General features: G+C 42.5%; 1 protein-coding gene across 1 annotated transcript; it reads right to left on the bottom strand.

The window, feature by feature from the left end:
* Window positions 1–2483: 2483 nt before the first annotated feature.
* LOC147882958 (calmodulin-like) lies at window positions 2484–3322 on the bottom strand. The gene has a single exon (XM_087400228.1). It carries the CDS (start codon window positions 3185–3187, stop codon window positions 2738–2740), a length of 450 nt encoding a protein of 149 aa, XP_087256354.1. The 5' UTR covers window positions 3188–3322; the 3' UTR covers window positions 2484–2737.
* Window positions 3323–12455: the final 9133 nt, after the last annotated feature.

Here is a 12455-nt window from a genome sequence, read left to right as displayed (position 1 = left end):
GCTGCCATAAGAAACTCCATAGAGCTGCCTATGCCTATCGACCTTAGCAGCCGCCTCTCAAAGACTATGACCTCCTCTAACGAAATCCACCAAATGCGCCAGCAACATCCAAGGCTCCATCTGGGTAACAACATCTCGATAGCGATGTATTAAAGTAGCCACCCTAGGATGTGGACTACTTGATGTGGAGATGTGGATCGAGGATATCCACAAGGAGAGATGTGGATCAGAGGATCCCACAAGTGTTAACTATTCTAAGGGCACTCTCTATATAAGAGGCCTATCATGTATTATTGAAAAAGAGAGAAGAATGCACATTCACTCAAGATTATGTTTATGAGTACAAGCTAATCTATCTTGGAACCTCATTGACTTGAGGTACATGTCATGAGCATTCTCTTCATCATGTCTCCACATATGTTCCATCCACCTTAGAGCACTCCATAGATCCTAAGGCATGCATGTTCTCACAGGCGAAAGAGCTGGGAGTCACTTTGTTTTGTCCAAGCAATATAGCTCGCTTCTTGGTCTCTAAAAGCAATAAGGAAATTGTTGGGGTAGAGGTAGTTTCATTAAGCAATATTGAATGGTTGCCATTGCTGAACCCACACTCATGCTATAAAGTTCATTTATCTCTACTTGTTGAAACAAAATAACTTGAAAGAGTCATTTATGGCATTTGAAACCTGAAAGAGTCATTGAAGGCATTTGATAACCAATTGACCAAAGCACATGATGTGGAAGCATTATGAAGAAGTTTAGCCATTTTCTCTAATGAGAGTGCATGAGAATGCATGTGGCTGGAGCTTATAGTGAACAGGAGCCAAGGAGAACTATTCACATCTGTAGTCATTAAAAGGCAAAGGTAAAGTACATTCAAAAGCAACTTGCAAGTTTCGTAATTTTAACCAAACACTTCAAGAGTTTTGTGTTGCATGGGTTCTCCCCATAAAATTGTGCATGCTTCTAAATATGGTATGCATGCAAATGCTAATCAAGTCCCGTGTTCCCAATTGGAACACATTGTGTGCTTGCTTTGATATGAGACTGTCAAACTAATGATTTCCAAAAGCTTTAGAATTTGACAATTGAACTTTGGCATAAACCACTTTAAATGTAATAAAGAGGAGAGCACTTTCTTTTGAAGAGTGAGACCATGATAGCTATCAAAAGATGGCTTGTAGAGCAAGTATCAATTGCATCATTTTTCCCAATGCAAGGTTAGATATCATGTAAGAAAACTCATAGGAAAAATTGAAATTGAAGATAAATATTGCTTCATGCATTAATAGATTCAATGACATTGCTCTTAGCTCTTAGTGAACACCAATAGTAGATACAAGTTTGCATAGAAAACCAATGATATAGACAAGCATGTCTTACAAATGAAGATGTAGTTGAAAGCCACTATGGTCAAGAAAAATTACTTAGAAAATCCATGTTTCTTCTTTTTTGTCGAAAAAAACAGTGCTAGTTATATTACTTCGAGAACAAGATACAAAAGGTCAGCTTATAGCTGACGAGCTGCGTTCACAAATTAGACACAACCCTAAAAGATAGCAGAATAAATCATACTCTCACGGAGGGATAAGACGAGTGTGAATGAACAGCCATCGGGGTGGTGAGTAGTGCCACCGAAAGCCCTGCGTAGTCTGCTCGAAGAAGAGGTCCTGTGTGTCCCAAGCCCGGAGGAAGCGTCTCCACTTCTCCTGACCGGCCCGGGAGTCTCCCTGAATCTGGTCCCACTGGCCTCTGAGGGTATGGATAATCTCACTCCAAATCTCCGCCATGATCTGGGCAGTCGATAAGGAGGTGCCACCGAGGATCTGCGCGCAGCGCGAGGTCCAGATGTGCCACTCTGTAATGCTGCTAATAATCTCCCAGACTGGCTGCCTCTCCCGAACTCCTGTATCAGCCTCTGCTAGGTATTGCGGGATACCCTCGAGCGGCCCCCACGTCCCCTGTGTGATAAGGAAAGTGGGGTCCTGCTGGCATGCCTCGAATAAGTGATGAAGACCAGGTGCGGTGCTGCACCAACAGAATGCGCCCCAAGTGATTAATCCTAGCTCTGGTGCTGCGCGAGTAAGAATCCCGAAAGTCCACCTCCACACTTCCTGGGCACGAGTGCAACTCCACAGGCAGTGTTTTGGTGACTCCTCATCCGCATGGCAAATCTAGCAGCATCCGTCCTGGCCTATCTGCCTCAACCAGCTCCCCACTGGAAGACCTTTGTGGGCAAGAAGTCACAGGAAGTATGAGATCTTCCGCGGCCGCCAGCTCTCCCACAAGGCCTTCCAGAATGCCTGCAAAAAGAACCTGGAAATACCCTGTGCGTACCAGCTGGGTTGCTGGGTGGGGGGGCGGCTCTGCATCCTCCCAAGAACTCGCCTGCCCAGAGTCGTGCTGTAGGCGAAGAAGGAAGTCGACCCCTGTCCTGTCACAATCTCTGGCCACCACCACTCTCCTGGGTCCCAATCAAAAAATTTTTGAGCGACAACTTGTAGCAATGATAACCACCCCGCTTGATACAATGGCATAAATAACAGTTGCACGGTCAGTACCAAAAGATATGAAAAGTCCCAGTGACAATGCCCCACAAAAAAGAGCTAGAGATGAAAGTTTCTCACAAGCTGCACAGAGCTCTGGCTCCAACATGCATACAGCCCAAAACTGGGTCAAAAAAGCACCCACACCAAGAACACAATCGACAAAACTTCAACGATATTTTCCAAGCAGGCTATTTTGAGAGCATCATTCTCACAAATTCCTCGTAATTCACTTGTCCATCTCCATCTACATCCGCCTCACGAATCATTTCATCCACCTCCTCATCGGTCAACTTCTCTCCAAGATTTGTCATCACATGACGAAGCTCTGCAGCAGAAATGAAGCCGTTCTGATCCTTATCAAAAACCTTGAACGCCTCCTTAAGCTCCTCTTCGGAATCAGTGTCCTTCATCTTTCGAGCCATGAGATTGAGAAATTCAGGGAAATCGATGGTCCCGTTTCCGTCCGCATCCACCTCATTTATCATTTCCTGCAACTCGGCTTCTGTAGGATTTTGTCCAAGCGAGCGCATGACCGTTCCTAATTCTTTGGTGGTAATGCTTCCGTCACCATCCTTGTCGAAGAGGCTGAAGGCCTCCTTGAATTCAGCGATCTGCTCTCCGGTCAACTGCTCCGCCATGGCGAGCAGAGCGCGGGAGGGGTAGAAGGAGGGAGGGAGGACTGAGGAGATGAAGGTAACAAGGCTATGGCGATGGCGATGGCGATGGCGATGGCGATGGCGATGGCGATGGATCGCAGATCTCTGAAACAACAACGAAGATCCATGTTTCTTCTTAGATAGTATAGATTTTGAAATATATTTATTTATATCTAAATAAATGATCTAAGGACTTTTATATATACCAATAAAAAATTGTATATCCTTTCAGTCATAAATCTTCCTTCTAATGTGGGTTAGATTAAGCACATAATCCTACTAAAATATCTTCTTTTACTATTACATAGACAAGCATGTCCTGCATCTCCATCAAATGCTATTATGAAGCCCGAGCTGTTGATGTTAAAGTTTTTAGAGGGTCTACTCTCCATCAACATACTCCACGTGGACACTAGACTAAACACGCATGCAGCTCCACAAAAAAATAATCATGAGCTAGGAGGCAATATACAAGACTCTCATGAATTTGTACATGTGCACCCTCCTACCTTTCCAAGTGTATTTGTAGGGTTGTGTGGCTTAGCCTATTAGGGATGCCTGGCCATGTGCCAAACCCTAGTCAACCACCAAACTTGGTCGGTTGACTATTACTAGTTAGATGCATGGCTGTCCCTAGGTTAGTCACTTGGATAAGAGGCTTGCCCTCCTCACTTGTCACTATCTCTTATATACACAGTTATCATTGCCTTTGATCAGTGTCTATTGTATCTCTATCTCTGCTACACTTTTTTCCACTCACACTGCCTTGAGGATAGCTAGCTAGGGAGCAACACTGATCACCCTCTTCATTATTTCATTTTCAAGGTGATTTATGATTTGTTTTTTCCCAACCATTTTTGCTATATTTAGAAGTTTGTGATTTAAAAACAAGACCAAGTATCAAGCAGAAGGCACCCTTGATAAGCAAAACACTAGTTTGTCGATGCATAGAAGCTAGGTATGAACTACCTTGAGATGTTTGCTCATATGGCGAGGATTACTACCATTGCCCAATCTATAAAATGGACATGAAGTCCACCTTCCTCAAAGAGATCTTACAAGATCAGATCTACGGTGAGCAGCGACCAAGGTTTCGCTACTAAGCTAGTTATGGTGTTTCCTATTCATAGAGATCATGAGTTAAAGCATTGCACAAGATGTGGTAACCAACTAACTACATATATGTATGCATATGTACATACATATATTTAGCCGTTCATTCATACATACATTTAAAAAGCACACACACACACACACACATGCACACACACACACATACATATAGTGCTTTTTTTTTGGAAAAGGAACAAAGAAAATTGAAATCAAAGAACCTTCATGTAGAACAAGCAATTGAAAGAAAAACAAAATGCAAGAAACTACGGGAAGAATACACTCAATAAGTGCCTTCCATGTAGACGTGTGATACTTAATTTCATATCAAGACTTACAAACAGATCTTCTCCTTATCTATAGTGAGGGAACATTATAAAGAGTCCAAATAGTGTCCTAGCATGGGCTAATATTAAAGACTGTGTATAAGTTGCACATGACATGCAAGTGCATGAACACAACACAAAGGCCATGCCACGAGTACCCACGTGGGTCAGAAAACATGCACTGTCGCTTGATCATCGATCGGCACATGGATGTTCCTATCTCACAACATGCCCAACCTCAATTATTTCCCACAGCATAGAGCTCAAGAAGTACCTTAGAATGATCCGTGAAGCACAGTGATTGCGGTGCACCAACAATGGGATCCTCCTTGAGATGTCACGTCCAAAGGTAGGAGCCATTAAGCATCAAGCATCTATAGCTATTGCAATGCATGTATATCAGTAGCTTCCAACTTTGCCAATCATTGGCTACATGATCCACAAACTCTTTTTGCTCTAGACTCAGCATCTGCATCTCCTCAAGAGTTGACATCGGCATCCTCCTCTGCTCCATTTCGCCTTCTTCACACACCACTCTTTAGGTTATTATAGGTTTCCTTAAGCAAAACACTCTCTCTAAAATCAACAAGAGTATAGAAATGATATAGTACTAAAGCAAGATGCTCCTTCAACTCAAGGAAGGAGACTCTGTTCCAGATTTCATTGACCAATGGCAAGGTCTTCCTGATGAGACAATAAGCACTGGTCTCCAAGTGCTTTTGCCTCTTCTGCACGTACACCGTCTCCAACAATTAATGGTATGTCATCACTCCATCTATTATGTACATCCACAGATGCTCCTATCTTTGTAGATCATGTATCCAACACCTGGTTCCTTGACATTGTTGCATCCCAACACATGACCTCACAAAAGTCCTGGTTCATGGATTACACAAGTTTTTCGCAACCCCTAACGGTGTTTCTTGGTGATCATTTTGAACTTCAAGCTCATGGTAAAGGTAGTGTTGTTCTCTATTTCCTAAATGGGCAAGAACTCACGTTGTCTGATGTCTACTATGTGCCATGCCTTTGGAATAATCTATTCTTCTCTGTCGCTTAAGCAGCACTCTTAGGTGCTGATATCCAGCTCTTGGGTACTTCTTGCACTATTCACATGATGCATATTACCTGCAATTTCCCATAGTCACATCAATTTTATCCCATTGGCACCAGTTTCCCTCAACTGTTTCATGCATTGGTTGTCTCTTCATCTCCAAACTCTGCTCATCTTTGGCATGAAAGGTTAGGTTATTCTAATTTTCAATACCTGAGGTGCCTAGCTCTTGATGGCACTATTGATGGTCTACCCTCGACACTTACAACCAATGATCCATTCTGTGAACATTGTGTCTTGGGCATGCATACTCGTGTCTCTTTTTACAGACAAAAAAGGTCATCGTGCCACCAAAACGCTAGCACTAGTTCACACTGATACCTCTGGTCCAATGCAAAATTCCTCTCTTGGTGGTGCAACTTACTTCATTACCTTATCGATGATTATAGCTTGTTCACCACCGTGTACTTCCTGCATCACAAAAATCAGGCCTTTGATTATTTCAAGCAATTTCATCATCAAGCAGAACGGCAAACATGTAAGCTCTTCGAGGTACCTCATTTTGATAATGGCAAGGAGTATTTCTCACATGTATTCAAAGATTACTTGGATACATATGGCATTGTTCATCAACTTACTACACCATATACTCCCGAGCAAAATCCTATTGCTGAACACAAAAACCAGACCCTCTGTGAGTCAGCTCACTCCATGTTATTTGGCTCTAGTCTGCCTACGTAGTTTTGGGCCAAAGCCATGGCCACTTCAACATACCTTCAAAACATCTCAATCTATGCCCATTTGCAACGACTCACTCCACATGAGCTCTGGACAAATAAGCGTCCTACCCTACATGACCTATGAGTCTTTGGATGTCAAGCTTTTGCATAGGCACCAGACGACACTTGTAGGAAATTTTATCCAAATTCACAACATTGCATATTTATTGGCTACGGGCACCCTCAAGGTGTGAAGGCCTATTGGCTTAATAGCACATGCACACGATGCATTCTGTATTCCCACATTATAATCTTTCATGAGTCTAAACGGGGTGCATCGTTCGAAGGAGACCCTTTTGAGATTGATGATATTGTCACTGTGCTTATCGATGATGAGGCTCAACTCCACGTGCCACATGCATAACAAAATCTACTCCTAATGGTTCACCACCTAATTGCGGTGCCTGCCCCTCAACATGCATTGGCCATGCCACCACCTCCAATCACTCCTCATACAATTGGCATTGAACCGCTAGTTCTTCCACATGGACAAACAAGAGAGTGAGATCCGTAGAGGAATACAATAGATTTTTTGGGTGCTAAACTACCCTTATTGTCTATGTCATTCATATATATATGTTGAGTATTGTGTACATAACCGGGGTTAAGGCACAGTGGCCTTTAATCCCCACATTCTTGTGGTACCACTTGGTCAAAGAACGATGGAACATCCTAGCTCGAGATTGTGGCAAATCGTCTTGGCTTTATTATCCACTGAATCTCTTGGGTTCTTGTTGAGAACTTTTGATATGTTAGCGGTAGGTTCTTGTTTTATTTCCTTGCTTTACAGAGGAGGTTTTTGTGTGGTTGTTGCTATTTGGTGATGTAGATGAGGTGCCATTTTGTGACTTCTTTTGGGACACTTGAGACTGATATCTCTAAGGGAATTTAGGTGTCCATGTCGTCTTACAAGAAGAAGGACCTACAGGAGGTCCTTGTGAAGCTACTTCTCCTATTGAAGTAGGTTAGTGTCAGACTAATGTTGACCTTTTAGGCATGGGCAGTGTATACTTCCATACCCTCATTGGTCTGTTCCTTCTTTGTGGGGTATAGGAGGGTACCCTTGGCTCTCTTGGAATTGGCGTGTATTGAGTGTGATGTTTTGGTATAAAGATTTGCATATTGCCTATATAGTACCCTTGGGTAAGTAGGAAAACCTTGGGCTCCCAAGATTGGTCCCATCTTTGTTTCATGGAAGTTGGCCTTCTTGGAGGTGTTTTTCTGCTTGGGGAGGATGATTGTTGAGGTGAGGCATTCAAGTGAACTGTGGATGCCCTTTTGCTTTACACTGTGTTGGCCTTGTACTTGGGCCTTGTCTCTCAAGACTCCTTGGACTTAAGGTGTTCTAGATGGGGAGATTCAATTATAGAACTTGATGTACCGATATCTTTTGGGCCTTAGGGGAGCTCCATTGAAAGAGGTATAGGTGTTGTACCTACCATGTCCTTGTAGAGCGATACCATTGAGTTATGGCCATCGTTGGTTAAGGTAGTTGTTCTTTCCCACCAATCTATTTGGAAATTGACAAGCCAACACCATGTTCTGCCCAAAACCATTTGTTGCTTGCACCGGTGGGCAAAACATAGAATCAACTATTTACCACATGAATATTAATGGATATTTTAAGATTGATGTGGCCTTGAGTGGTAAGAATTTGGCCATTGATGGCTCAAATCGATGCTAGGACAAGGTTGAGGGATACCTTCAATTTCTCCCACACTTCTTGTGAGACAAAGTTGTGGCTAGCTCCTAGATCTACTAATGCTTGCACCATAGCTTTCGTTTCCTACAAATGCACACGCAACCTTGCAGGATCTATACTTAGTTCTTCATATGGGTCAATATGTTTAATTATGGCCTTGTACAAGGTCATTAGGCCCTTTTGCTTTAGTTTGGCATTTCTAGCCTAGGCCTCTTTTATAGCTTTCTGCTTCATGTGAGCGACTTCTCTTTTAGTGTTTTTTCTCTATGAATCGCTTGGAGGGTTTATAGGGTTAGTGGCCTATAGTAGTGGTTAATCTTGCTACCATTTATGTACCTATCCATTTCCACTCCATCAAGGGTGGTGATTCAATAGGACCCACAGGGAGTGATATCCACGACTCTATAGGCCCATGCCTCTGTATTTAAGTTTTCACTTAGTGTTTCTTACATTGTATAAGAGCACCCTCATGAGAGATCTACGGCACGTGATTACTATTGGTCCATGCATGATGGGGACACTTGGCGGATATTGATTGGAGGATCTTCGGTGGAAGGTCTAGATACTATGTTGCATGGTGACTCTTGGCAGTTCTCAGATATTGGCGGTGGTCATGGCGGCGGTGACCTTCTTCTCCATACAGTTCCAAAATGATGCTGATCTAGCTCTCTTTGTCAAGGCCATCGTGCCTGTACAGGTCGCAGCTCCATGCTGCATATAGTCTTAAATTAGGTGTCTAGCTTTGCTCTGATCAGTGGTATCAGAGCAATACGGTTCAAAGGGCCTGTGACAATTCAAAGCGGGTGATCTGAGTGAGGCTTGTAGAATTTTTGAAGGAAGAGCTCGTGTGTCTGTCGTCAATCTCTGAGAATTTTCAGAGGAATGCATGTCAAGAGGGATTGCGAGAAGATCAGAGAGTTGTTTTCCGGTGTTTCCAAAAGAGTTGAGAAGAGCTAGAAATAAGCGGTACAGAGAGGAAGAACTGGGCTTGATTTGCTGGCTGAGGCGTGCTTTCAGGACTATCTGGGTGTTCTACCAAGAAGACTAAGGCTGGGCAACCATTGTGAAGTATACTGGGTGAAATTTTGCGACCTAGCACATGTCCACGAAATAATGGTTTATGCACAAAGGATTGTGGGGAATAGTCTTTGATACCGACAAGGAACACACGACTGGAGAAGTCGAGAAGCACGTATGGAGGAAAGAAAATGACAAGGCCATAGGCATGATGGGGAGAGCACTAGGTGAGGATTACTTTCATCACCTCGATGTTACGAAAAGCGCATCAAAGAACTCGGCCATGCTCGAAGCTCTATTTGGTGTAAAGATGTGTCATTCCAAAGACAACCTGAAGCAGCAACTTTATGGTCTCGTACCCTTATTCAGATCGAACCCTTATCTACTAAAAGCTTTATCAAAGATTTATTCTCTCTACCACTAAAGATTCACATTCAATTGATTTGCTTATCTCCCAAATGAGCACTCGAAATACTTCCTCGGGGCAGAAGGTCTCGTACCCTTATTCAGAAGATCTAGCCACGTTCCTGAACCACATGCAAGCATTGTTGAAGCAGCTACACGAGATTGTGGATCCAAGGTCGATGAGGATGATCAAAAAGCTATTTTGCTGAAGAGCCTTCCCTCACGGTATTATGAGACTGCTCGCATTTTGAGGCTTGATGATGATGCTGATTTCATAGATTGTGTTGGGCTGCTTCTAAGTGAGGAGAAACGTGAAGAGCATCTCTTCACTGGTGATACCGCGTTCCTTGCAAGAGATAAACAAAAGAAAGGTATACGATAGTGTTATTATTGTGGCAAGCCAGGCCAGCTCTGGTAGACCTGCGCAAAATAGGCTCACTTCCAGGTGCTTTCAAAACATCCCTGGTCTTCCTTACTCCAGGTGTATCAATAGAAGGAATACCCAACTCATCGTCAATGCTCTGTTCTGAGCCACTGGATTCACCATCCACATAAGCGTGACCTGCATTCACATCAAACATGGGCTGATCTACCTTCTCTTTTCCTTTTTGTGATACCTGCATACCACTATCTGCATTGCTTTAAGGAGATTCTCCTGATCTCAATTTGCCTATCCATGGCAAAGTATGTGAACCACTGCTAGAGGACACTGCAGGTCCACTAATATTTTGTGATTGCTGCTGTGAATTTTGTGCAGCATTACCATTTTGTGCATCTACATCATCAATCACATTTACTGGTTTATACCAGCTACTCATCTCATCAAAAACAACATCTCTACTCACTATAAACTTACGAGTAGAAGGGTTATAGCATCTATACCCTTTCTGCTGCAGAGAATAACCAATAAAGATGCACTTCTCAGCTTTTGGATCCAACTTGGACCTCAACTCATCTGGCACATGAACATAAGCAATGCAACCAAAAATTTTCAAATGAGAAATATCTAGTTTCCTACCAGTATACATCTCCTTTGGCATCATGCCATGTATTGTTACAGTGGGAGTCCTGTTCATTATGTAAACTATTGTAGCAACTGCTTCACCCCAATAATAATCTGGTAGGTCTTTTTCATTTAGCATGGCCCGAGATACCTCTCCAATATGCATGTTTTTCCTTTCTGCAAGTCCATTTTGCTATGGGGTATGACTGCATGAATATTATTGCTTATGCCATGCTCCTACAGGAACCTTGCAAACTCATTTGAGAGATACTCTCCCCCTCCATCTAACCTTAGGCATTTTATTTGCAGGCCTGTTTCTTTTTCAACCATAGCTTTAAAACCTTTGAAATGCCCAAACACTTCACTTTTCTTTTTCATAAAATACACCTAAACTTTTTCGCTGTAGTCATCAATAAAAGTGACAAAATAATGACAGCCTCTTATAGATGCAGCTTTAGTAGTCCACACATCAGAGTGGATTAATTCCAATGGCTTCTTACTCTCTTGAGCATGTCTAGGAAATGGTTTCCTTGCCTGTTCTCCAAATTGACAAGCTTCACATACCTTATGCATTTCTGCAACCTTGAATTTAGGCAATCTTGCAACAATATTTTGGGCCTGCATTGATTTAAAAGTGACAAAATAATGACAGCCTCTAATAGATGCAGCTTTAGTAGTCCACACATCAGAGTGGATTAATTCCAATGGCTTCTTACTCTCTTGAGCATGTCTAGGAAATGGTTTCCTTGCCTGTTCTCCAAATTGACAAGCTTCACATACCTTATGCATTTCTGCAACCTTGAATTTAGGCAATCTTGCAACAATATTTTGGGCCTGCATTGATTTAAGTCATTGTACATTAACATGACCAATGCGTTTATGCTAGATATCAATATCTGCAACTACACCGGTCGCATGTGCAAACATTGCTGCACTCAATTCAGGCATGTCCACATCCAACGTAAACATCCTGCCCTTCTTCTTTCCTTTTGCTATCAAGCGACCGTTATTTTTCATATCCTCAACAAAGCATCCATGAGGATTAAATCTGACCTGCAAGCCCTGCTCAACATTTGACCAACAGAAATGGCTCCCCCTCCCTCTAGAGTTACCACGTCTTAGTCCTTGAGGGATATCATCAACCTACAAGGAGCAGATCATAAACAACTACAATCAAAATAAAAGCTCCCCTTTTGAAGACGTTGTTATAGAGCACACCATGAACAACTACAATCCACTCTAGAATGGTAAGGGAAGCAACAAAGATAAGCCACATAAAACTTGTAAGCTATGTATCTCAAACACCTCCTAAATAATTGCAAAAAAAATTGTACAAAAAATACTCAAAAGCTCACAATCTAAGGTGTTGTATTATATGATGAGGAGTGGGGGAGAAAGATGAGCACACTAGCAAGAGGGAATCAACAAAGAGTCACCCAAAGAATCATGAGGTAGCATTAGAAAAAAAGGGAGCTCATTTTGGGGCCTTTTAGAAGAGAGAGAAAATAGCCTCTCAACCAATCAAGAGTGGGCCAAAGTAACATTGAAAATTCAACAAAAGAAGATGAAAATAAGAAAAAGAAATAGTACTATATGTTCGTAGAAACATGTCACATTAATGAGGTGATCTAATTTGAATCTTATAAAAATTTATTTTTTGTGCAGAATTTGGTGATTCTGACACTGCAGACGCGTCCGGAACGGCCCAAAACCCCAAAAACGGCACTGGAGACGATTCAAAAGGTGCCAGATCGCATTTTGCTGCAAATCCCACTTTTCGGCCTTTTTTGGCCGTTTTCGAGCCTCCGGATGTCCGATTCCAGCGTCTCCAGTGCCGTTTTTGGGATTTTGGGC

The sequence above is a fragment of the Dipteris shenzhenensis genome, chromosome 29 (assembly GCF_047967505.1).
Source record: "Dipteris shenzhenensis isolate YYH24624 ecotype China chromosome 29, Dip_SZ_1.0, whole genome shotgun sequence".
NCBI lineage: Eukaryota > Viridiplantae > Streptophyta > Polypodiopsida > Gleicheniales > Dipteridaceae > Dipteris > Dipteris shenzhenensis.
The sequence above is the reverse complement of the archived record's forward strand: the minus strand, read 5'-3'. Positions and strand labels throughout refer to the sequence as shown.